Genomic DNA, 27,612 nt, shown 5'->3' with positions numbered 1-27,612 from the left:
CTGATCTAACCAGGAAGTCACATGATGGTGCACACAATGTGCACTGAAGGAGCCCTCAGCAGCCCAGTAGTAAAGTGAAGTAGTAAAGCGAAGAGCAGCAGCAGCCACTCACAGAAGCAGAGGCTCAGCAGAGATCAGGCAAGTTCTGATGACGATAATCGTGGGGAGTGTGTCACAGTCATAGGCGTGCACACTTTAAGTGTTAGGGGTGCACATGCACCCCCTAATGCTGTTCCCACCCTTATGAACACCCCCCTGACACTAGCAACTGGTAATACCTTTTACCAAAGACTTTTGCTTTTTAGAACTGAATTTCCTAAAAAGAAGCGCCCATCAATCAGTTATGTGTGTTTTGCATTGTTAGTGGAACTAGACCATTGTCCTATCACTACATACCTGCGTCATCCATACATGTTTTTTACTTTATTTGCATGTACTGTTACACAGTAATTAGAAGATTAAAACTGACACAGGCAGGAGATTATGGCTGAGAGATGTTGTATATTGTAGTGAGTGGCAATAGACACACCTGATTGGCTGTGTTAGACACGCCCACTAGGACTGCACACCCCTTAATGAAATGTGCTGCGCACACCTATGGTCACAGTAATGGGGGGGGGGGGGGGGTGTCATATTAACATTTTGGGGAGGGGAGAGAATGTCGCAGTAACATTGCTAGGGGGATGGGGGACAGTGATGTTTGGGGGGGGGGGGGGTTTGAGAGTGTCACAGTAACATTTGAGTAACAGACCATTCGGTACATTGATCAGCAGTTCGCACAGGGGTTGCAGCTCTTCCTGTACATTTGCTGCACCCTCTGACCATGTTTCTGACCCCACCTTCTTGTCCTCTTCTCCTGGGCTCCAATCGGATAAACACTGGCCCGAGTAGAGAGGAGAATGTGCCATCAGGTTGATTTTTTCACCTAAATGCCTGGCTGTGACATTAAATGCAGCTGCCCATGTCTCAGCATGTAATTCATGCCACTGATCCTTAGAATATATGCCACTTCTTCCATTATCACCTACAGTATTTATTTGTTCATCTCCTGGTCTGTTTCTACCCCTTCATACCTGTGCCACTGCTTCTTTTATCATCCACATCTCCACCTACTTCCTCACTTTTGCCTCTTCCCAAATTCTACCTGTATCTCCACTCCCACCTGTGCATAGGTGCCGATTTATGTTTTTGCTGGTGGGTGCTCAAGCCAAAAATATAGGGGCGTGGCTTCATGGGACAGGGGTGTGGCCACAAAATAATACGGATTTATATTATGCAGCACAGTTGTCTCCAATATTCAAATTATGGCAACAGTGCAAAAAACATAAATGTCCACACAGTGCAGGTACAAAAATCCCCCCCACAGTGCCAAATACATAAATCCCCCCACAGTGCCAAATACATAAATGCCCCCACAGTGCAGGTACATAAATGCCCATACAGTACCTGTGCCAGCGACGAGGGATGGGGAGTGCAGTGGGACACGGGCAGGTGGGCCGCTGCTGAGCGGGTGGGTGCTCATCAATTTCCCTGGGTGTTCGGCCCTCAAGCACCCACAGAATCGGCACCTGTGTATCTGTTCCTGTCACCACTTGTACTAGCCTCTCCACCTGTATATCAGCCTTCCTCTACCCTCTCCCCATCTACAGTATGTCTCTGCCTATCTCTGCCTGTGCTTCTCACTCCACATGTGTCTCTGCCACCTATGCTACTTCACTACCTGTGTCTACCTCTCGTCACCTGTGCCTTCCCTACTTGTGATATTGCACCCTCCACACGTGTCTCTGCCCTCCCTCTCCACCTGTGGCCCTGCTCTCTTCACCACTGATGCACTGTAGTAAGTAGGCAGACATCCAGAGTAGTCTCTCCTATCCCCAGGGCATACGGCTGCATTTATCAGACAATACAATTACAGCTAAATCCCAGAAAACATCGGGCAACCCGGCTTTGCATCCCTGGACTATAGCCATTCTGAGATGGTGATAGCCCATTGTAGCCTATGGTCTACTGATCGCACTGCTGCCGGGGCAGTGCGGTTGGCGGGGGTCAGCACTAACAGCACATGCGCAGACTCCCCAGCTTCCGACTGCCCTGTCCTTGCGCTTGTGGGATGATACATCCCAGCGCTAATATCGCATTGTACAATGTGATCCTGGGTGGTAACATTCCACCCAGATCGGATTGTAAATGCGGTCCATGATAAATGGGCATCCCAAATCTGCACCCCTTCCTGCTCCCATCCCTGCAACCAGGAAAAAAGAGCACACCAATCCTTGGCAGGTAAATGTAAACAAAGGTGTGTTACTTGTGATTTTATTTTATCATATCCCATCTGTATTTTGAATGTGAATTGTGATAAATATAACCCAAAGTGAGATGGAGTAATATGGTGCCGATATGTAGTATGAGGGTGAAGTGCAGCGATGTAGCATGCCCCCACAATGGAGGAAATTGTATGTGGTACTTATCACACCCACTGTGCTACAACAAAAGGCCCTTAATATATTTCAGCTTAAGGCCCATGTAGACCTTAATCTGGCACTGAGCCTCCAAAATGATGCTGGGAACAGAATGTTCGGGATGCAGTTCAAATCCCGACGTTCAAAATCCCAACGCCGAAATCCCGACACTTTCTCCCTCCATGGGTGTCCACGACACCCACAGAGGGAGAATAAATTAGTGTGCCGAGCATAGCGAGGCACCGTGCCCGCTGCGTGGCGAGTGCAACAAGCCCACAAGGGGGGGACGGGGGACCAACGTCTCACCCTTATCGGGATTTCGGTGGTCGGGATTTCATATCAATCCCGAATGTTCAAGTCACAGGTGAGGAAAACTAATTTAAGGGGAAGAGTGGTAGAAATAACAGACTATACAATATAGAAGAACTTAAATATCTACAGGGGGCAGCGCATGGCTACTCTCCACCCACTGCCATTGCCCTGTGTGGTGCCCACTCAGCTCCTTGGCTCCAGAGTGGCTCCCACCGGCACCAAGGAACATTTGAAATATGGCGCCTGTCCACCATCCTATCAGAGCTCACGGACTGCCAGCCAGATTTAGCGATTCGCTGCCAGACCGTGAACGCTAATTGGCTCATGAGCCAGGGCTGTATTTCAAATGTCTGTCACTGCTGATATGAGCTACTCAGCAGCATAGCAGCTGAGCACACATCACACACGGCCATGGCAGTGAACGCTCTCCTCCCCTCTTCTCTCCTGCACTAAGATGGGGAATCTATAAGGGGCACTAATGTGGATAATGTCTAAGGGGCACTACTGGGGGAATAATGTGTAAGGGTCGTTACAGGGGGCATAATATGTAATGGGCGTTACGTGTGTGGCACACTGTGATAGAACTGCTAGGGGATTTTTCACTGAGGGAGGGTTTTTTTTGGGATACGGTCACTAGGTCGACCACAGGAAGGTCGACATACATTGTCTCAACCATTGAATGTTGACAGGCCCTAGGTCAACACACAAAATAATCGACATGGGTCTAAGGATAGGTGGACTTACGGTATGCTCATGACAGGAAGTTTAGAGAAAATCTGTAACCATGTAGTGGGTATGGTGTTTCTTGCATGGACGTGTGGTGAGGTAAATGGATCAAGAGTCCCTGGCAAGTACCAGAGCCAGATATGCACACAGTATATGAGCCATGGGGTACATACCAGCATTATACACATGTGCAGCAGTGTGAACTGCTGGAGATTCACTGAGTTTTGATAAGATGTGCAGAAAAGGTAGCCAGGTGAGGCACTGCCTCACCTGTCATAGACTTTTTACTCCAGCGTTCTGACTATAAAAATTATTAGAATAATAAAAATAAGATTTTTTTTATAAAGTATTTGTATTTTTGACATACTTAATCAATTCAAAACGCCGGCATATGCGCTAGTATGACAGGAAAGGCTGTGCCTCACGCCACTGGTTTCTTGGTACCGCTGATACTAACCGCACCCACACAATCAGGTTAGCAGGAGTTGTTGACAGACGCTACAGCCCATCAAGCCAAATGAGCAAATAATTTAGCAGCAAAGGAAACTTTCTCATCAGAGTCTCTGGACATGGTAGTGCACCTAGGCAGACTATGCCGCAGCAAGAATGACATGCTGCTGATGTTCGTGGACAAGGAAGGGACAGTGATGGCCTTGTTTTCTGGTGGTCCTGGAGCCAGTGGCTGCGCCCTTGAATACAGCTTCACTGACTTCAGCAGTGATCAGTGCTAGTCAGATAACCAATGTACATTCAGAGTGATTTGATACTCGGACCTAGCAGCATTCCCAGAAGCTGGCACAAGGCATCTATTTACACTGCATATATCCACACAACCACAGCTTCCATCTCTCCAATGGATCCATAGGGGTTTATTTATAAAGATTGGAGTTCTATTGAAGATGGGATGCTGCCCATAGCAACCAAATCAGATTCTATCTATTATCTTCTAGAAGGTTCTAAATAAATAAGTAGTAGAATCTGATTGGTTGCTATGGGCAACATCCCATCTTCAATAAAATCCCCATCTTAGTAAATAAACCCCATAGTGTGCACTTGGGACTAAGGGCTGTGCTTTCACATAATCACAAACTTTAGATTTATTATGGCAGTTTCCAGAAAAACACACATTTATCAGAATTGTAAATCGGTTGTGTTCTTGGGTTATGCATACAATGTAGGGTAATAAAATATACGGTAATATAATATATGTTGCATTTAGTTTTGCAAGTTATTTGGGGCATTTTAAATAAAGAATAAAAATGCAACCAAACTATTGGTCTACTGGTGAATCTTGTAAAAACTGCAAAGTGTATTATAGAAAAAGATTGTCCCAGCTTTTCATTTACTAATCCTTTTCTAAATAACTCTAAGACAAACAGGTATTTCCAGTATAGTGGCCAGGTAATCTATAGATGTATCCTGCATTTTCCCATCTGGTGAGGTTACAAATCACCAGCATTTAATCTCCGCCTTTCACTTTTTGATTTGTGTATTTGGAGCAATTTCAAGTTTGAGTGACAGAAACCCAGAGCCAAATAGATTATAGAAATACAAAGAATTAATGGTACATTAAGTTACCTATAAATGATAAAGCAGTACAGGTCGATTCTCCCATATCCATAGATCTTATCCGAAATATTCCATAAAACGTGTTGTTCCCCGCCCTGCCCCTTTTTACACTTTGGATAAAAAGAGAAGTGTACTTTTGTGTTCCATGTGCAGCAATCATTCACTGAAATGCATTGATTCCTAATACTTATCTAAAAGGCCCATACAAACTGGGAGACTGAGCTGCTTTCAGCTCAGTTTTGTCATTTCAGCTCAAAAGCCGCCCAGTGTGTACAGGGCAGCGATGAGCGGTGACGCGTGCACTGTTCCCACATCACCGCCAGCCGCAGCTCATCTGCTGGTATCACCAGCAGATGAGCAATGGGATGGACGGCTTTCCATAGCGTTCTGCTATGGAAAGTCGTCCACCCCCGGGAAAATTGCTCAGTGTTTATGGACTTTAAGTGTATGATGTGTCTGGAAAACTAGGCATCCATGTTTCTTCTGAGGCATCAGGATTGTCGTTCAGTGTGGTTTCACTGTAATCCTTTAGCCCGTTGTTTATAGTTAGAATGTGTGATATATAAGCAGGTAAATAAAGTCAAAAACGAATGGAGAAGTTTATCCCGTGACTTGGTGTGGCACAGATTTTGACAGTGTGGTATTGTAAAGCTAGCAACTTTTAAATATATTTTCCGAGAAACGATGTTACAGTTGTACTGACAAAGCAGTCAAAACAGGATCAATGTAATTTCAGCCATGCTTTATTTGAAGCATAGTCACAGCATTGTCATGTCCTAATAAACGGAAGGCCCCTGAATGCTTACAGTATTACAAATAATGAGAATCACAGATACATTTCACAGAAGTACTAAAATAAATTAACTCATTGTATTGCTGTAGGAGGCTGCAGCTAGTGTGTCACATACGGATGTAACCTCCTCCAGCAGCAGATGGGTTAACTACACAATTTTTCTTTCTAAAATGCTCAAAAATGTACAAATTTTAAATGCAGGTTAAAAAGTGAGGACTTAGAAGTTCTAATATATACAAATAATATAAAAACTACACAATACATCAAAAAAGATGCTATAAAACAGTAAAAAAACAAACTCAGTCTGTCCAAGTTGTAAAATGCTTTTGTTTTAACAAGTAAAAACTGTTCAGAAATTGTACAGGCATATTGCTTTTCAGAAATAAAAACTATTCTTTGGTAACCAAAATGTAGCATTTTTAGAGAAGAAAAACTAGTGGTCATTTTTTTTAAGTCTTATTCGTAACTTGTAGGATGGAGGTGAAGCATTAAGATATAAAGGTTACACAAATAGCTCTGTAGTGCAAGTACTTTGTCTGAGAAAGTAACAATAAGAAACGGTATTAAGTGTTTGTTACACAATGCACTGCATGGGCCATGAAGAACTCAAATTCTTTGCTGCATTCTGGTGAAACCAATATGAAACTCCAGTTATGTTTTCACTGCAATACTTGAGCCATGTGTATTTGCATTAACAAATCACAGCCTTGTATGAGATTTGTATCTATTTCTAAAGAAACAATATATTTAATAGACAGCTACCAGCAAATAGTGAAACTTCAGTGTGTTCTAGTGTTTTATGAAATTCTACATTGGAAAAAACCTGGGCTTGTACCGCTGCACAGCAGCTGAACATACACAAGAGAGGCGACTCAACTGCGATATTAATAGGAAAGCAAAACAGTACCAGTGGAATCACAAACCAGCAATGTGATTGGGTTAGAGTGATGAGCCCACCTATTGTAAGAGCTGTCATGGGAGTCCAGAGGAAGATAGGTCAACAGTGCATCTATGAGCCATGATCTATTAGTAGATATCACTTATGTATACCTACTACAGATGCAGCCCACTGCTGTATGCCTGGATGTAGTACATGTGCTATCTTTTCCAACTTTGGTTCCAACACGCTCTGTCTTGCAGGTGCTGCATACTAGGTCAAGCCACCTAATTGCTATCTCACACAGATCACAATGCTAAAGCATTTACAGTACATGTATCAAGTGCATGGCAACATTGCTTATACATATGATCATAGCAGTTGCACTGCTTCACTGGGATTGCCTTAATACATTTGATTGAACATTTCCTCTCAGTGTCTCAGCTATTTTCTCCTGAAGAGCCAATGTCTTTGCTTGGAGTGCCTTCCAAAAATCTACTCATTAAGTCTATGTGGACTCTGGGATTGGGTCCCTCCGCACCTAAAGTATCATTCAGTTCAAAGTTAGTTCTTTGGAACCTGTCTACACTCATTGTGCTTATAAGTGGGGCCTTGCAACAGCGGTTTTCTACAAGATCAGAAGCCTCCCCTTCCCCTTCACAGATAACGGTCATGGGGCTGCTCTGGAGGCGGCTTCGGACATTGTACTTGCTGCTAGCTGCAGAGGGAGGTGTCCGTGATCGGCTGTATCTCGTTCCCGAAACAGACATGCTCCTTGGCATCAGCCCCTCACTCTTTGCCCATTCCTCTTGGGCTCTTCTGTTCTTGTTTGGGGAAGTCCATGTTGGGCTGTCCGGCAGTTCCAAGGATGAATCAGATCTTGATCTCTGAAATCTTGGGTCAGTGTGCTTCAGCATTTCTGCAGCAGACATGCGTGATCCGCTCTCGGAACGGCTTCCCTTTTTCAGTAAAAGAGCTTTGAAGTTGTCACTGCTGGTGCTGGACTTTCGTACACTTCTTTGGATTGCACCAGTTTGCTTAAAGGAGCTTACATTTGGCATTACACCAGTCGGAGTGACTGGAGGCGAAGGAGAGTGATTTCTACAGGAATCCTCTTCAGAATCCTTGCGGCCAAGAATCTTTCTTTTGGATCTATTTAGTAAAAAAAGAGAAAAATATCAATTGATGGAAGTTTTCAATACATGAAAATAGCTTTGCAGAGTGGATTACATGTAGTAAACACTGTTAAAATGTATATGTTGAAAGTGCAGTTCCACTTAGCTAGATAAAGCACATGTTGAGTTTTAACCATATAATCATGGCTCAAACCTCTCTCTTCCAATGACAGAGAAATAGCACATGCAGAGGGACTGACAGTGTAGCACTATGGGGGGTATTCAATCCTGGATCACGACTGTCGATCTAGCCTGACAGCCGTGACCCTGACATGTTTTTGTTTCGTTCGAACGCAGATCGCCAGGTGCGATTCAATGTCCCACTTTTTGATTGGCGAAAAACGTGCGTGTCTGCGTAAACGCTCATGGATTGTCGATATTCGGCCACGATCGCGACAATTCATGGCCGAAATCAACAAAACGGGCCCGACTGCTTTTAAAGTTGGGCCCATTCTGTCGATCTGCCTCTTCAATGCTGTCGGGAAAGACAGCATTGAATAGGCATTCACTGCTATTTCCCCCGTCGTATATAGTGGCCCAGGATTGAATACCCCCCTGTAAGTGACAGCAGTGTTGTCAAACTGTTGTGGAATTAGCCTAGTACGTTCTGTATATTCACATTGCCACACAGAAGAACTTCAAGCATCACCATAATTCATTCTCAAATATAAAAAGAACTTTAACCCTTTGAGTGCCATCATCTCTGTGAGAGATGCGCAAAATATCTGCTAAAAATGCCAGTGTCGCTCACATTTATATAAATTCAAATAAAAAAAAAAAGATACTTCCTATATAAGGTAACCATTACAGGTCATTATGCTTAATAAAAATCTTCGCGTGCCAATTTTCAGACCTATTTTCACAAATTCACTTGGCACTCAAGGGGTTAAAATGCCTATATAAAAAAAAAATCTGTATATTGTGACAATCAGTGAATATACACATAACTTTACCTGACTGAAAATAATAATTGTATTTACCCATTATATTCTTCACAATGAAAAAAAAAAGTAAATTCCATACAAATATTCCTTTCTTTCAGTTTTTTCAGTAAAGTCAAAAATTCTATAACAGGGTAGAATTGTATTCAGCTGCCAGTCAGCCCCTTACAGTATCATTAGGACATTTTATTTGCAGCATTATACCCCTCACAAACCTGTTCTGTGCAGTAGAAGGCATTACCAATACTTAATTGTAAAATTAAGTGGTCAAGAATAAAAAAAAAAAAAAAAAAAAATCTGTTTAACCCTTTAGTGTTTTACATGATGTGTCTTAAAGGCTATTCTCATAGTGTATTATTTTCTTAATTATTTAATGTAACGCAGGCACCAGAATTAGTGTTATGTGTAACAAATCTGTACCACAAGATGGCAGTAGGCTACACTCAGACAGGCCCATGTAACACACAGCAGGTCTTCACAGCGTTTCTTTTTAGGAGAAGGAGACAAAAAGCGATCACCAAGGAGGGTGAGGGAGGGTACAGAGCAGGATGGAGAGTGGGATGGGAAGGAGTGGGTAAGACAGTGCAGGAGCCGGCTGAGGTATATATAGCTCCTATATACTGTAATAAAAGCTTAATGGTCATGCTCACCAGCACTCAACGGAGCGCCATTCAGGTGTGCATTCAGCCTGACAGAGCCCCAGGTCCCAGTGGCTCCATCATTTCACAGGCTGGCAACTTATATTATAATATATATATATATATATATATATATATATATATATATATATTATACACACACACATATATATATATATATATATATATATATATATATATACACACACACACACACACATAAACACATTCTTATGGCAAATAAATGCGACTCCTAGGACATTAAATAGTGCAATCACTAATATGCTCAAATAAAATATAAAGTGGTCCCATACCAACTTCTAAAGAAAACACGGCTTATCTGATATGTGTGCGGCTTATCTGATATATGTGTGTAAATGCCACCGTTTGAGTACGTAGTACGAAGAGTAATTAGGATATGGGAAACGGGATTTAACTAAAAACAAATTTGTACAAAATATGTGGAGCAGAACAATGTGAGACAATGTTTTCTCGCTGTGTTATCGCTAGTACTATATACTCTAACACTATAAAGTTCATCATTATTCAGTTTAGTCATGTTGGGCCTGATTCAGAGTGAGCTGTAGTTTAGAGAGCATTTGCTAACCTACAACTGCCATTGCTATTTTGCAGAGGGGGCTCCGAGCACAGGGCTCAACCCTAAAGCCCCAGCAATGTGCTATACATCAAAGCGTTTGCTCATCACCGGTTGTACCCTGACTGCGCAGCCTTGCTGCAAAACGAGATGCAGGCTGGCCAAGTTTGGGGTCACAGCGGCTGCGTGTGACATCATGCAGCCGCTGCACCCCTCCCCCTAGTGGTCCAGACATGCCTGCATTGTCCGGACTGCTCCCACAAAATCGTTCATTGCCTTCCCCTAATGATCTATTGCATCACTGCCGCCATCACGACTTAAAGTGCGGTGAGGACACAATGTAAGTACTCGGCCACGTACAGATCTTCAGAAATCGCCCAGTAGTTATTGTCAGAGATTACAGATAGGGTCTGGGTGAGGCCTGTCCATTTTCGCATTGTGCATGCAATATCTAGCTATCTAGATACTGTACTCGCCTCCCTGAATTCAAGTAAATACAAACATTACTGACAACTGGTTGGAAACAACACCAGCAGTTACTTTCCACAATCTCCAACTGACCTTTCCTTTATTTGCCAGCTCCCACTGCCTCCACCACCTGCTACTCTATGCTGTTGATTTATCCATGCCAGTTATTTTTAAAGTGAAATACAAAAGTGTGGATCAGATGCAGAAATCTGTCAATTATTTTCCCGAAACTGTGATCATTTTCAATACTCCTCAATATTAACATATAATGCTCAGAAATGGTCTGGGTAGATAGTCTCTGATATATATCTAAACCTTTACCTACATTGAGCACATGTACAAGGCACATTACCAGTCCATGTGGCCCTCCTGATGCCAATGATATTATACAAGTAGTATGCCAGTGGGAATGCGGTTATTGTGTCCATAGTCATTAGGTTGACCACTATTGGTCAACAGGCAATAGAACGAAAAATGAAAAACTTCAACATGCATTAGGTTGATATGGTCAAAAGGTCAACACAAGCAAAAGGTCAACTTGAAAAAGCTTGACCTGATTTTTCTAAAAACAATACAAAAACAAGGGACTTCTCCATACAGTACCATCCCACTGGACCTGGAGCGGGAATATAGCATGGCGAGCGCAGAGAATAATGCTAAGAGAAGCGGTCACTTATCAGAGTCCATGTTGACCTTCATCAATAGACACCCACCCAAAATATCATGTCGACCTTTTACTTGTGTCAACCTGTTGACCTTTTTTCAGTGGTCGAGCTACTGCCTTTCGACCTAACGATCCGTACCCATGCCAGTGATGTTCTACAAGTAGACAGGGACTGTGCCATGTGACATCACTTGTATGGAACTGGTGTTACATACTCTATACATCTGTGTATATTGCATAGCTACAACAAATGACCAGAACTACCCAATGGTAAGCCACATACACACACATATACAAGCAGGAAGAACAACAATGTGCAACACCCAATAAACTAAATGGAACTGCACGATTAACATGACGGCTTATACATGAGACCACACTTACCAGTGGGTCCAAGTGGAGGAAGTAAATTCATCTCCGTTGCTTTTTAAAGCAAAAAAAAAGAAACAAGATATGCAGTACCCTAAATTCATGTTTTTTGTACATATTTATAATATCTTTACATCAAAAACATGATGATTAATGAGGGGACATGTTCCCGGATGCATAGCTACTTGGGGAATACAACCGAATCCACAATGTCATAACAGAAGGGATTTCGAATGATGTTGGAATGAATTAAGACATACAGTAGTCCCACACTGGTCATACACAGAGGTGTGAGGTCCTGTGTATAGTTTTACTTGCCAGGTTCAGCCATGCTTGCCGTGAGGCACTGGCGTTGAGGCTTTGCTCCAAACTGCATTATAGAATCAGCAGAGAGTAGAGGGGTATTGACAGAGGGGAATATTAGTAGATAAAAAGAAAAATAAAGAGAGAGAGATGTACAGTAAACATTAGGTATGGTTAATGCATTGTGTTTGCATCATATATGTGATAACTGCTACAAAATGTGTAAAGAAAGAACATAAAATTACATAATACAGTGTGATATTGAGTGGAACTAAAAACGGACAGAAGAATCACTCGAACACTTTCTCTAGAAGGTGAGAAACACAGCAGATACCAACTTACTGTGACGACCAACACAAATGTCTGTCCCTAGCATCTGCTGCCCGCCATTGTGTTGCTGATTGTGTTTACACCAAGTATCAAGCATATCACTTATATCACATTTTATATTAGGTCAATTACTAACATACAGTACTGCAGCACTAATACTAAGGATAGGCTGATAAATATAAGCATCTGGAATTCAAGAGTTATGCTGTGTACACACGGGGGGCGATAGGGGCTGAAATCGCTGGAAATATGGCCGCTGGCGACCACATTGCCAGTGATGGGAGTGTGCCCCGGCGATAAATCGCCGGGGGCGCGCTCCCGTTTTCAGCCCCTTTCTAATCCCTGGTTGCAGGAGCTTGCTCCTGCGACCAGCTAATTACCTCTGCGGCACCGCCGGCAGAGGTTCCTTTTCATCAGCGACCATCTCTGGTCACTGATGAAAAGGAGAAACTGAGCAATATATCTCTCCCTGTGTGTTCGGGGCTTTACACAAGATGCTGACCATTTTCCATGAATATACTCCCCAATGGTCAAATGTAATACGCTCTGATTTGGAAGGGAGGTCATTTTTCAGTGGGATTTAAAGCAGCATGTTATTTTTTGTTTTTATATGACAAATCCAAACAAATTCCCGCTTTAAATCCTGCCACATTAGAACCTCTTTCAATTGCCCACAAGTCTTACGGTCTATAACAGTGGAAAAATACGGTTGGGTTTGAAAAAAAAAAAAAATATATATATATATATATATATATATAGGATATTACCCTGGCCTGTACAAAAATAAGATCTCATTTTACCAGGGAGGATGGATCATTGGATAGACAGCAACTAGGTCAACAAGCATTAGATCGACACCACTAGGTCGACATGCATGAAGGTCGACAGGGTCATTAGGTCGGCATGGAGCAGGTCCCCAGTCAAAAGGTCGACATGGGGTTTTCCTTTTTTGTCCCGAATGTGGACATGACACGAAAAAAGTGCACTGCGTCCCCTCTCATCGCTCGATGCGCTAGTCATGCTTCAGACACACTATTTCATTCTCCCACCGTGCCCTAGTGGATGGTAGGGCATGAAATTCCTCCTGTCAGCACAAAAAAATCATGTCGACCTTTTGACACTCCACCTTCCCCATGTCCACCTAATGACCCAGTCGACCTAACCCCATGTCGATCTTCATGCATGTAGAACTAGTGGTGTCTACCTAATGCTTGTCGACCACCTAGTTGCTATAGACCTAGTGACTGTATCCCTTACCAGGATGCTGCAGTATAATATAACAGATTTCAACAGAAAGTTATTTTGAATAATAATCTATGATGTTTTGTACATTTTATCCATATCCAGATCATGATCACCCCAAGCAACAGTATTCCCCATGGGACCCTTCCTACAAACAAGGGATTTTTCCACAGATTAAATGCATTATTTATAAAGGAGCATCTTAGTGATACAGCCACAAATGTAGGTTCTCCTATGCATTTATGCATGAGCCACATGTTCCCTTTACGTAAATGTTGACCTACAGTAAAAAGTAGCACAAGTCAATCATTTCTCACAGAAAACAGCATGACAAAACAAAATAACCAAAACGTCACTTTTGTCACTGTAAAAACACATTCTGAAGAAAGCTACCTATGAATGACTGCAAATAGGTCCTCGGTGGTCCTAGGTCTTGTTGGAGTTAATATTTCCTTTTTGCCATCTATGTAGTTGTTAGTCTGAAGAAACGGTGAAATTGCAGCTTGTGTCTCAAAAACATCAGCTATATGAGGGGAACAAAACAGGACAATGTTATGGTCAAACACTGCACACACGCACACACACGTCTATCTGCATGTTTATTAAGACAATTAACTGTTACTGTTGCAGATACCTAGAAGAGAAATTAGCATTTAAAGCAGAAGGAGTTCATTCTGAGAGGCAGCAAATAAGACCGACTTCTCTTACCATATTCGTCTTCCTGGTACGCTGTTGGTTCATAGCTGCTTCTCCCTGTATTGCTATGTGTAGTATCGACCTCATCAGACATCATGGACGTATCCTCCTCTTTCTGGTGATCTGTAGTTGTCAGAACTGCAGGCTGTGTGACAAATATGTTGCTTTCCACCACTTCGTAAGAGGACAGACTCGCTTCCCTTGCTTGGCAGGCCAAAGCAACAGTCTCCTCTGAATTGTTCTGAACAGCTATACGACCATTTACCTCTTCACAATGATCGCGTACAGAATCCCTCTCGGAGACTTCTGGCACACTTCTCACATTTTCATTGAGTTTATCTATTTTTTCTGCTGCCAAATCAAGCTGCGGAGGTGGAACGATAAGGAACAATTTGGGCTTCTTTGAAATAGGAGGAGGCTTCTTGTTGGGAGATGCACTTGGTGTACTTTGGGTAGTACTTGGTTTCTCTTCTGATGCTGGCATTTCGGACAAAATAGTTTTGTTACCATTGTGCATTGAATTCTGATATTCCCTCTCTCCACATTCTGCATTTGCTGTCTCATCAGTGGTGGTAAACGCAGCTGAATTTCTCTGGGAATCGGAGTACTGTAACTGCTCGTTTGGCAAGTTGAAATTTTTATTTTCTCTGACGTATCTAGTGTCTAGAGTGGCAGATGGCTCTGAAGATGGCTGAGAAAATAATGGTGACATCTCATTTTGAAGTTTGGCCTCTGCCACCTGCTCAGTTATTCTTTCAGTCCCTGGTTGTGATGCTTTTTTAACAGACCTTAACTGTACCATTTGCAGGGCATGAGCAGTAACCAGAGGGGCGCTTGGCCTAATCAAGTCCTGTTTGTTGTGGAATTTATTCAGTGAATTAAAATTTCCGCTGTCCTCATTTGCTTGTGATAATGGCTTAGTTTTCATTTGTAGTGCTTTCGTGATTAGAGGGGGAGGGATAGGAGCATCCATGGAGTGCAGAAAAGGTAAAGGAGGAGGAGGGGGTGGTAGATAACTGTCAAGTGCACATTTATCCACATTATCAGGACCTGAAAGCCATAGATTTCCCTCAGATGACAGGAACACTGCATCCTCTGGGAGAGGAGGTGAGAAATCTGGAGTTGGTGACAAAGTACCAAAGTCAACTACATCCACTGCAGATGGTGAGTCTGGTGTGAGGGGAGGTGTTGGAGTGCATGGCAAGACTACCGTGGGCTTTTTATTTGTCTGCTGTACAGAGTCTGATGTGTTTGAAGAAAGGGATGTAGAGGATGAAGAAACAGAAAGTGATGAGATCAAAGAGGATCTTCTTTCAGGCACCTTGGGTTTCATTTTGTTTTTTCCACTTCCCGGAGACATGTTCCTTAGTAGAAGCGGTACAGGTGTCATATTAGTTGGAGTATTTGATTGGCTTGAATACCCACTAGACGGTGATGTGACTCTACAAGGCTTTTCCGGTGATGAACTGCCTTTTTTGTCAAGACCATTGTGTTTGTGTTGCATAGAAGTCCTTATACTTGAATCCGTAAACAATTTGTTAGGTAAATGTACTGTAGATTTTGTCTGTTCATCCATAATGTAACTCCACTGCTCAGCATACTCAGACTTTACGCTGCTAGTGTCACTCTGGGTAGGAGTTACTGGACAAATAGAGTACATGTTGGGAGCTGCGGTAGACATGCCACTACTGCTTGCACTGACTGTACTCTGACTGCGGGAGCGCAGCACCCATGGGTCCTCATAGTCACTGCATGGGCTCTGTGATGGTGAGCTGCTACTTTTACTCTTCAAGTTCAGCTGCAACGACTGCTGGAGAGTAGCAATAAGCTTTTCATTGAGTACTTGCCCATTGGATTGGAGAGTCTTCTTAGGTGGACGTCTAAGAGAGTCTGTTCTAGAAGGAGGCAAAGGGGGCTTTTTAGGTTTCTTCAAAGATATGCTGCGTGTTAGAGATTTGTCACTATAACTTGACATTTCATCAATGTTTGGACTCTCTGTCTTATCAAACATATTAAGGGCACCCTGCTGTGGGTTCTGAGTGCCACTATAATGGCTCTGGTTACTTGAAACTATTCCAGAATCCAAGTGCATTGAAGTGTAATAGCCATCATGGTCTACAGAGTACAGTGAGCTGGAGTCGGCTTTTCTTTCTGAGCTGCAAGTGCTCATGTTACTCACCGGAGAGCCAGAGACTGCAGATGATGGTTTCCTTAAAGGGACACTATTGTAATGGTCCCTGTTTTCAGGAGGCCAGTGTTCTGTGCTGTTAATGCTGCTGGTTATGCTACCATTTCTCTGCCGGCCATCAGAGTAGCTTGATTCGCTAAGTGTGTCACTATCCAGAGAGTGGCTATTGAAGGCAGCACTCGTTTTGTATGACATGGCTTGAGGACTGTTGTTCATGCAGTTTCCATTGTTTAGAGTCATGGCTGGATCACTCAGGGAGATGATAGTTATAGCGCTAGGAGAGATGGTGTCTGAGCTCTGAGAGTGCCGGGCAGAACTGCTTCCACTCCAGTTACCACTAGAGGAGTGGTGGTCATCTTTAATGCTTACATTACGTTCCCTGTATACATTTTTAGTATGGGGCAAGTGAAGTGTTGCTTTGTTGTCCAGTTGCCCAGTACTCTGCGAGGTATGAATAGCAATAACCTCCGAGGAGGAGGACAGCATAGCATTCGGGATGACACTTGTTGAATAAGCCGCGTTAGGAGAGACCACACATGCTGGATTTGTAACAACTCTTTCTGAACCCCGGATTTCTTGCGACTTTGGCCTCTGGAGTGTGCCGGCTCTGGGGTTATTCCTCAGATGTATTACACTATTATCCACCTGGAGTTTGCTTAATTGACGTGGCAAAGTGATGTAAGAGTCCTCAACTGGGCTAGACCCTTCTGGCTTTTGCTCAATAGACTGTAAACAGACCCTTGCTCCTGACCTCGGCAAGCTGCGGAAATTCAAGTCGCCATTTGGACGTAGAGTACATCCTGCAGGGTCACTCAGGGAGGACATGTTACCAGATGAACTAGACATCAGTGCCGCTATGCCTTGTCCTTTCTGTGCTCGGATTCTTCGGACAGAGGGGGGCACTATCTTTATCTCATCAGTCTGGCAGCTGAAGTCTCTGGTATCGGACCGCTGTGTGGGAGAGCGGCATGGTTCTAAATTGTCCAGTGCATTATAGTTATCTGGGATGTGCATTGAATGTCCTCTAAAACCTGTCTGTCCTGTACCTGCTGTTGGATTAGAATAAAAACAATTAGGCAAGTTGTAAGAGAACATTTAGCCATTAAATGTAATTCTGATTAAAGGAAAAAACACAAACATTGAGTATGTGCGAAAATAAAAACACTGCAGCAGAAAATGACTTGTACTGTATAGTAAAATGAATTAAATCCATTATAAATGGCAATCTCTAATATTTTAATGGCAGCCCCACAGCATGTAAAAATTGATTTAATAACCATATGAAAAGACAGGGGTGAGATGTACTAAGCCTTGAAAAGTGATAAAGTGGAGAATGATAAATCACCAATCAGCTCCCAACTGTCGTTTTCAAACAAAACCTGTAGCATGGTAGGTGGGCGCTGATTGGCTGGTACTTTAACACTCTCCATTTTATCACTTTTCAAGCTTAATACACCTGGCCCAGGGCATCAACTTAAAAACTTCAACTTTAGAGGTTAAAACTTATCTTCAATGTCCTGTAAACAGTATTTTAAAATATAATGCAGTTTAAAACCTGTAACATTGCATTATGAGTCATGTGACAGAAATTATACCAATTTTTTTATTTTGTAATGTCTGTCATCCTCTCTGACAAAACAGTAGACTTTGTGCCAGAGTATACTGTGAACGCACGGTCTCGGGGACATGGTGCCCACACTATGTCCCTGGAGGCATGTATACTGTGGATGTGCAGGTATTTTGGAAAATAGTCTCTGCTCTATTTTCCTGGTGATTTCTGACTGCAGTACCAACCAATGGGGGACTCCCATGAGGTGAATATAATGACATTAGGGCTGGATGTGCAATGTGGACTCCCTGGACCCAGGGGCCTGTGTGCACCGCACACCTTTCACCTATTATAGATATGCCAACGGATGCAGTACAAGCATCCAGGGACGCCGACAGCGGGGTGCCAGGGGTACAACTGTCCCGGGCCCCAGCCTCTGGAGGGGCCCGGGCAGCTGCCCACAGTGGCACGGCACCCCCGGCACCCGCAAGAATGCCTCCAGCCGGTGGCCAGGCTCCCACAATACACAGTGCAGCCTGCAGAGCGCCGAGCCTAAGATACAGAGCCCCAAGTCCCAGGAGAAGATGCTGCTGCGCCGCCGACACCATCGCTGGTAAGTAATTGGGGGGTGGGAGGTGGGGTGCCGATGCGCGAGGGGAGTGGTGCAGGCATGCACATGGGGGGTTGCCGCTGGGGGCCCGGGCTGAAGGTTAGTCAAGGGCACCAACATTACTAGTGGCGGCCCTGCAAGCAGCAAATATTATATATGCATGTTGCACTGGGAAAGACTGCATGCACCCTGGACTGCAACAATTCTTATGTAAAGGGGGTTTTCCAAGTAACCAGGGGGCAGATTTATTAAGCTCGCTGAAGTGACAAAGTGTCTGGTTTTTATCACCGGCCAATCAGTTACTAACTGTGAAGTTACAGGCTTGGTTTGAAAAATGGAGTAGCTGATTGGCTACTCCAACTAAATGTAGTGTACTAAATGTAGGAGCTGATTGGCCAGTGATAAAAACCAGACACTTTATCACTTCACTGAGCTTAATAAATCTACCCCCAGATTCCCTACTGTGCTAAACCACTAAATCCTCTGTAAACACATAACAGTGACTACCACCTCATGCTCAGCACATACAGATAATTACAGAATCACGCCACTTTGCGAATATGCTGATGAAGTAAATCCTGCAACAGACACCAGTGCTTCTCATACACATATAATGGTATGTGCTACATTCAGAGTTCTCCCATGTCCATATACTGCAAAGCAGAGTTGGCGTAGCACATCACCTGACAGTTCCAGTGGCATTCAGTATGCTTGCGGTTAGTTACATCAGGAAACAGGAATTATGGTGGGTCAGAATTTGTCAATGGGAAAAGAATAGTTGTAAGTACAACACCTCAGAAGTTGTAGCATTTCAGTATTAGAGGTTAGTAGAGTTTCCCTTTACTACAACTGTGAACGGCTTGAACAAAACCGGATTATTGAGCATTCTAAAGGCTATCAGACTGTATTGTTTGATGGGTGGCGGTAGATGTAATTAGGCTGAGAGTGGTGAGCAATGAGGATGATTGTTGCTGTGGAATACAGTTCTGATGAGCCGTACCTAGCTCCTTTTGTATGTTGTCTGGGACGCCTGTTATAGTCTTTCTCCTTGTGACTTTCTTCGGACGTCTTACCACAGTGTCAGTATGAATAAGAGACCGCCGGAAGCTGGCTTGGCGGTCGAAATTCTCCCCTGATACAGAGTAGTAGAACAAGCAAGGCAACATTATTTCCAAGCACGCTAACATCATGCACTGGTTACCTCAAAATTATTGGGACAATAACAGAGAAGGTATTAATAGATGATGTTAGTAATTGCAGAGCAGAGGCGTACATGAAAGCCACATTGTCACAATAAGGTTTCCAAACTGCAAAGCAACCTGTTTCGGTCTCATTTAGTAATTGGAGAAATGCTGACAATAGCATTTATATGGAGTATCTACTCATATTATTGAATTATATAGTAATTTAATTGGGAATGACTATTTAGAATAAATTTAGGATAACAACTGGAATAGTAACAGAAAACACAAATTGCCAATTTGTCAATTTATGGCGATAAGAAAAATCTAGTCATACTGGGCACTTGCTAGTGCCTAATGATATAAAGGAAATCTAGAAAACCTGCAAGGGACTTTTAAACATTTTAAACACACACTATAAATCACACCGTCTCTTCACAAACTAGAAAAAGGTAACATTTTGGGTATTTGTAACTACACAAATGAAAGCAGATGATCTGTCATAAAGCCGGCCTGACCATTCCAGAGCGTTCAGTGATCCCCTTTATGAGAGAGCAGGGAGGGCTGTGTGCCTGCAGGAGAGGGGGCAGAAAGCAGTCTATTCTGTGGGAAGCTCATCTTCTGTATCACTGGATAACAACCAGCACCACAGATTAAACAAGTAAATTGGATACTTACATTTAATTTCTAGTGTCTAGGGAAAGATGTAAAAGCGAAACGCAAACATTTGAAGAAAAAAAAAACTCCAGAATGCAAAACTTGTATTTAAAAACAAAAATGTATAAAAACTGCACACTTTATGAACACTACTATTACTAGGAATTATCTAAGGAACATTGTAATGGGTGGATTAAGAATTCTCAGTGCAGGTTATTTTGTATTCTAGCGTTTCCAAGGGTATCCTGAAGACAATGGTTTTCTTTAAAACACTTCAATTAAGCCACCCAATCCACCTGTATCTGGCCTAGATCACACAACAGTCTGGGAGATTTCCCTGTAGCTGCTCTCTGTATAAGCTTTGATTGTAATCAATTGCAAGCTGAGGAGGCAGACTCTTTATGTACGAGCCATTCTAAAGCTTGCTATGCCGACAAATGCTGTTACTAATCTGCAACTTCAGATATGACTTGGTATATTTTGGTGGATGATAGAAAATGGTTACTTATCTGAAAAACACTAATTATTGTACAAATAAAATACAGTTATAATAGAACCTTATTGTGACAATATGGTTTACAGTTACTAAATAAACAGAACTGTCAGGCTGTGCCCAGTGATACACATTGTGGCAATGCATACTGCAGCTTGGAGCATGCATGTTTCATAAGCATCTTGCATTCATTCTGTACCTGGCCAATAGCTATTAAGGAAGTATACAGTGAACAAACATGCAATAAGTAACATCAAGCACCGATAAAAGCAGCATGCAACCAAATCACTACACTAATCTCTACCCACTATGGGGGTATTCAATCCCCAGCTGCTATTTCCGATGGGGGAAATAGCGGCAGGTGTCTATTCAATGCGGTCTTTTCCGAAGGCATTGAGGAGACATCTAGGGAGAACGGACCAGACTTTAAAAGCAGTCGGGCCCGTTTTGCCGAGAATGGTCATGGATTGTCGAGATCTCGGCCGAATCTCAACGACAATAGACTGCTTGTATTACTGGGCAATCATGCTGAGAGTTATGTTCATGCCACTGAATGAATAAGTATGGAGAGTACATGTTTTTGCAGATGCTATGCTATTTTATATAATTGGTCATTTCTACCTGTTCCACAGGACTGCCCTTTGTCTACAAATGTTATACTTTAATAATACTATAGTGCCACAGGCAGAACAGGAAAGGGGGTGTGGATTGGGCAGACGCACTGTACAAATGCATGCTAACAGCACATTCTTCACCACATACAGGCTTTGTGTTCACTGGCCTTAGGTCTCCCAAAATGAACATGCTCACTGCACCATACTTATCATGCACCACAGCTCCTACCCTCCCCCAATACCAAAACCACTCCTCAATGCTCAGTGCATTGTATAGCTTTGTAAGGGTGAATGAACAAACCTGCATTTTAATTGCAGAATGACCTACAAAAATGTGGCTAGTTATTTTAATTCCTCTGAAAGTTGTGGAGTAGGAAGTGGATGCATTTGTGAATTTAACAAAAGTTGCAGTAACAACCTAAGTAATTATTTGAATTGTGTAGATTTATATACATTTCAGTGCCCTTCCTACTGCATATTTTACTATGTGTCTCAGCGAAATGTAATAGGGTCCGAGTTTGCTGGAGATGCGGGATGCTGGCAGAACTCAGATTAAAGTATCAATCATTTTTAAGGCATTGTTTTGCCAAATTATTGCTGCATATGTCTGAAGTAGAACACATTATAGGGTTGTCAGATTAACCATCTAAGTAGTGACACACATGAATCACACAGGTTCTGTGGTTGGGATGCAGTTATAATCCCGGCGGCCGGAATCCCGGCGTTCAAAACCCTGACGCCGGAATCCCGACACTTTCTCCCTCTATGGGTGTCCACGACACCCATAGAGGGAGAATAAATTAGTGTGCCAAGCGTAGCGAGGCACCAGCCCGCATGGGGGGGGGGGGGGGGGGATCCACGTCACCCCCTTGTCGGGATTTCGGCGGTTGGTATTCCGGCGTCGGGATTTTGAACGCTGGGATTCTGACCGCTGGGATTTCGTATAAAATCCCTGTGGTTAAATCAAAGACATTTGAAATGGAGACTGCCACCACAGAATCTGTGTAATTCATGTGTCTTTTATTAAAGGGTTGATCTGGGAAACCTTTATACATATAATATAGTTATCCCTGAAGAAAGATTTTTGTGTAAAATGAAATGTTGGATGGAGTAAATATGATAAAGATGATGATCTCTACTGAAAGACCCCCAGTAACCCAGAGGTAGATTTACTAAGCAGTTGCTTTTGCAAGCTGTCATTTCTCCATGGTTTTCTCCATGTTTCTGACCCCCAACACGGCAACAATATTAAATGTCAAAACCATGTAGTTTGCTTAGCAAATCTAGCTTCTACATGAATGTTGAATGTCTTCTAATTCAAGGATGCCCTTGATGCTCACTGTTATATCATAGAAGTAAGACTGATGATGTTTTCAGCAGTATTATTCTACATATGAATATTTCATTGATGCAAATATGAACTACTGATCACCCACCTCGGCCTCCTCTCCCTTGATGAGATACTTCTGGGTGGCTAAAAAAGTTACTGCAGACTTTGGGCCTGACTCAAATATTTCCACAATGGGGATATTTATGCAGTTGAGTGATTATTGGCATGTTATTATTGGCATGCCGTTATTAGCATATGTCAAAGTAATTTTACGATGTTGTTCGCAGATGTATTCGCAAAGTGATGGACATTTGGGGACCATTTAAAGGATGGTTATAGGGAGTGGCAGCAAATATGCAGGCATGTCTTATCCATTTTCAGGATGTCTCTGTGCCTATGTCTACGGTCTTGTACGCAGAAAACAGTGCCAGGGTTTCAGTACCAGCGGCCATTTTTTATCACCATAGGGTTACTCAGATGGTCAGTTATCAGAGTTTGTACCCAAATGCTGATATTTGAGGTCACCAGTGAGCGTCTCTATCCATTTCCAAGCATCAGAAATGTTTTGCACATTTACAGAATTTCAACAGCAATTGTTTTATCGTCTGTGCTGATCACTTGCGACTGTTCCAGTATCATTTTGTCATTTAAAAGTGGCACAAGTGTGTAACTCACACTCACATATGGCATATCTTGTATCTCACTCGACCATTGTTGTGAGAAAAGAGATACCATATGTAATTCATTATACTACAAAATTCTGAGCACTCCGTCAGATAAAAACTAGTAAAAGTTGCACAGGCGCTAAATGCAACAATACCAAAAGTACTCTGTCCTAGATGCCACCTTTACACTGGTTTCATTATATCAACAGGGTGACCAACCTTGCCAAAATGAACACAGAGGGTGGTGTATAAGAAGAAGCCGTGCAAAATGCTGTATATTTTACTTACAAAGACTGTTTGACCCTGCCTAACATACTGTACCCAATGGGAAGTGACACTGATCAGTATAATTTTAGCATGTAAACAAACCCAGCTATACACCAGTATAGAAAATAAAAGCTTGTGCATGTAGAAAACATTTGCCACAAGTAAACATCTTTTTGTTTTTATTTAGTTATACCAGGCATGTCCAAACTGTGGCCCTCCAGCTGTTGTGAAACTAGAAGTCCCATCATGCCTTGCCACAGTTTCGCTATTAGGGAATGCTAAAACTATGGCAAGGCATGCTGGGAAGTGTAGTTTCACAACAGCTAAAAGGGCCACAGTTTGGACATGCCTAACATACCAATATGGACATATAAATAAGTGAGACATTAATAAATAGCCTCAGGCTAGTTGTGCTATCCATTGTACCAAGTATATTAAATTGATGCAAGTGGCATTTTTGGGTACAAGGAGGAACCTTTTTTCAATCGTATTATGCAGCAAAGTACAGTATATGGCTAACATCTAAGTGCCAATGTAGGAGCAAATCCAGGTTAACGGGTGAAACAAACCATATAGTAATGTATAATGCAATTTCTGTTTGAGGATGAGGCAGTATTTACCACGCTGGCAGCTATCTATAGTAGCACATTAATACTAAACTTTATTTTTACACTGTGATTTAGATATGAGCCAGGACACACCACTCTCACTCTCTCTCTCTCTCTATATGTGGCCACACTTTAATATATTACATTTCCCCTTCTGCAGTGCATCATGGGTTTTCAAAACTTAATGACCAGCTACATGTATTAATTATCCCTCACAAAAAAGGACATTTTAAGGCAGACAATGTGCCTTTTATAATAGGTATATTTCCGTTTAAGATTGATGGAAATCTAGATCTCTTATATTGTACAGTATTTCCTTTCTGCCAGCTATAGGATTCTGATCATACCGGTCACGTTTATGGGGATCACATCGGTCTGTATTGCCTGGGCATCTTGACGCATTTTCTCCTCAGGAGTAGGGAGTGGGAGTGACTTGGTCCAATTGGTGTGTGTTTCGGAGAACTCCTGGGAAACAGGGGTTTTGGGTCTTTTCCCCGTCAGGAGCCTTTCCTCTTCACTTGAAGAGACTGAAAACTACAAGTAAAGATGGTCACATTAGCTAATAAAGAAAAAAAGAGTATATATTCTGTAAACAAAAATAAGCAAAGGTTATGATAGATGAAGCAATACTATATTAAAAGGTAAATCTGGATCCTACCAACAATAGGTGAGACACTTTCTGTGCTGAATTAATATTCATAAGAACACAACCTCCAGGTCCATGTTAAAGAAAATATATTTTTAAAATGTAAAATGCATTAGGAAAATACTATGATAAGAAAACCTTGTGCGTCTACTTACTGACATTTGTTAAAATTAACAGACCATAAGGAGAACTTTAAGGGGGGTATTCAATCCCGGGTCATGCCTGTCGGTCTGTCCTGACAGCCGTGACCCTGACCCGTTTTCATTTTGCTCGACCGCAAATTGCCAGGCGAGATTCAATGTCCCACCTGCTGATCGGTGGAAAGGGGCCGTGGATTGTCGAGATCCGCCGTGATCGCGACAATCCACAGGCGTTCTTAGCAAAACAGGCCTGACAGCTTTTAAAGCCAGGCCTGTTCTGTCAATCTGCATCTTCAATGCTGTCAGGAAAGACAGCATTGAATAGGCGCATGCTGCTACTTCCCCCTGTCAGAAGTAGCGTCTGGGATTGAAAACCCCCTAAGAGAGGAGAGGGTCTGTGTGCAGGCTCCATGCAGACCCCTCCTCTCTGGCAGTGAGTAGATTATGGCGCAGGTCAACCGGGAACATGGCTGTGCCTTTTGTACATCGACATCTCTATGCATATCAGAAAACCACCTGAAAAATGTCTGCAACGGACAAGCAGCGCTAGATACCACAGTGGTACTCCAGAGGAGAATGGGTAATTACACGGGTGCAGTGTGAACAGTGAGGGCCCCCCTAGACCCAGGGAACCGCATGCACTACATCTATGTATACCATCATGTTGACAAAAGTCGAGATAGTGCTAACATTGGTCACATTCTCCCGCGGTACATTTCCACCATTGTATGCTATTAACATATGCTAACAGGTTTCATAAATGGTGTAAAAGAAGCCTAGGAGAAAATCTATAATAGCATATATTTGTAGTATTAACATGTTTGACCTATTTTGGGCAGATCTAATCAGATATCGGACTACATGCATAGAAAAAGAAAATACATTTACAGTATGTTATTTTCCTTTCAGTGTTTACATTGGTACCTGTAAAATACTACCAATTTAAAAAAATTTATTAAAAAATAAAAATGTATAGAATAATAATTCCACCTTAAGTTACTAGTATGTGCCAAATAAAGCAGTATTTTCCTTTTGGCTTGATTTAGATTTTTAAGGGTAGGAAAAAATGATTTATTCGGTACCTATGGCATGACATATTGGTAACAGTAATATGTAGAAAATTACAGTTACAATTCCATTAAAAAGAAAAATAATGAGTCTGTCTGGAAATGACAATGACATACTAAGGCATCTAGAGTGTTATCACTGCCATTAGGACTCCCCAGAGATATTTGAAGATGCTCCAATATCTGCTTATTACCTGTGAATGTGTCTCTGGGCTCCAGATGGGAGATGTTCTATGAGAGACAGGCCAATATCATCTTTCTTTATTCACAGTGCAATGCATCTTGCATTAAGTGTGGGACTGAAGATGGTGATTAAAATATGTATAGCAGTAGCTATAAAAGAGTTTATTTGCACAAACTCAAACTTGTTTCAGCTACACTTTCACTATATATTATATATAGTAGAGAATGAAAGCCAGCAACCTTCATTATAAATGCAAAAAAAGTATTTATAAGGCATATATACGTGCTTCATCATGGGCCTCATCAGGAGCGGTTTTTGCACCAAAATAGATGTTGGTGACTACTTTGGGTGGGAGAACCGCTGGTCTCATGTCCTTGCTGGATGAGCACTTTATGTTTTTTTCTATTATGATATTTATCAGGCCTACTACCGGTGTCTTCCTCCTCATTATGCTACCTTTTGCTATGCTGCTGTAATGTCATCTTTCTGCACGTACATGCCTTATAACAACCTTTTTACATTTATTATGGATTTATGGATGTTGCTGGCTTTCATGCTCTACTTTTTATATGAAACCATTACAAGCCCTCTGGAATATTCTGTTTATAATTTTTTATGTGTGCGGTATATAATATATATATATATATATATATATATAGATAGGACCAAGGCATAGGCACTCACGGGACTTTTCAAAAAAGATGCAACAAGACCAAGCTTGGTTAAGCAACGTTTCGAGCTTTATTGCTCGTCTTCTGGCTCAAAATACATAAGAAATGCACTCACCTAAATAGATAACCACCACCGTGCAGGGGATCCCACGCTCCCGTCCCGGCGTCCAGCTCCTATGACGTCGCACCGGCAGCGGCGCATAGTAGTGTCTCCGGACTCTCGGGAGGTTGCTAGGCAACCCCTGTAAACAAAAGTGAAAGAAAGTTAAAAGCAGTCAGCACGAATATAGTAACAATATGCAAAAGCATATACGGGTACAAAATCAGAAGGAATGCAGTAACATAGGAACATCAGAGATAGCTATGTTACTGCATTCCTTCTGATTTTGTACCCGTATATGCTTTTGCATATTGTTACTATATTCGTGCTGACTGCTTTTAACTTTCTTTCACTTTTGTTTACAGGGGTTGCCTAGCAACCTCCCGAGAGTCCGGAGACACTACTATGCGCCGCTGCCGGTGCGACGTCATAGGAGCTGGATGCCGGGACGGGAGCGTGGGATCCCCTGCACGGTGGTGGTTATC

At 42.4% G+C, this 27,612-nt stretch overlaps 1 protein-coding gene across 9 annotated transcripts in view; it reads right to left on the bottom strand.

Moving 5' to 3' along the window:
- Positions 1 to 5,793: 5,793 nt before the first annotated feature.
- Positions 5,794 to 27,612, bottom strand: part of NHSL1 (NHS like 1) — a 208,339-nt gene continuing 186,520 nt past the window's right edge. For 7 of the 9 annotated variants that reach the window (XM_083176593.1, XM_083176598.1, XM_083176601.1 and 4 more), the window contains exons 4-8: positions 24,667 to 24,853; positions 19,505 to 19,636; positions 14,170 to 17,394; positions 13,855 to 13,984; positions 5,794 to 7,888 (exon numbers count right to left, since the gene is read on the bottom strand). In XM_083176593.1, coding sequence (XP_083032719.1) covers positions 7,177 to 7,888; positions 13,855 to 13,984; positions 14,170 to 17,394; positions 19,505 to 19,636; positions 24,667 to 24,853 — 4,386 coding nt within the window. In that variant the 3' untranslated portion in view covers positions 5,794 to 7,176. Of the gene's footprint in view, positions 7,889 to 11,904; positions 11,957 to 13,854; positions 13,985 to 14,169; positions 17,395 to 19,504; positions 19,637 to 24,666; positions 24,854 to 27,612 lie in introns of all 9 variants that reach the window. The other 2 variants (XM_083176602.1, XM_083176597.1) reach the window with 2 other exon arrangements.

The sequence above is a fragment of the Crinia signifera genome, chromosome 3 (genome assembly GCF_055691185.1).
Source record: "Crinia signifera chromosome 3, ASM5569118v1, whole genome shotgun sequence".
NCBI lineage: Eukaryota > Metazoa > Chordata > Amphibia > Anura > Myobatrachidae > Crinia > Crinia signifera.
Note: the sequence above shows the minus strand (reverse complement) of the source record. Positions and strands in the feature narration are given on the sequence as shown.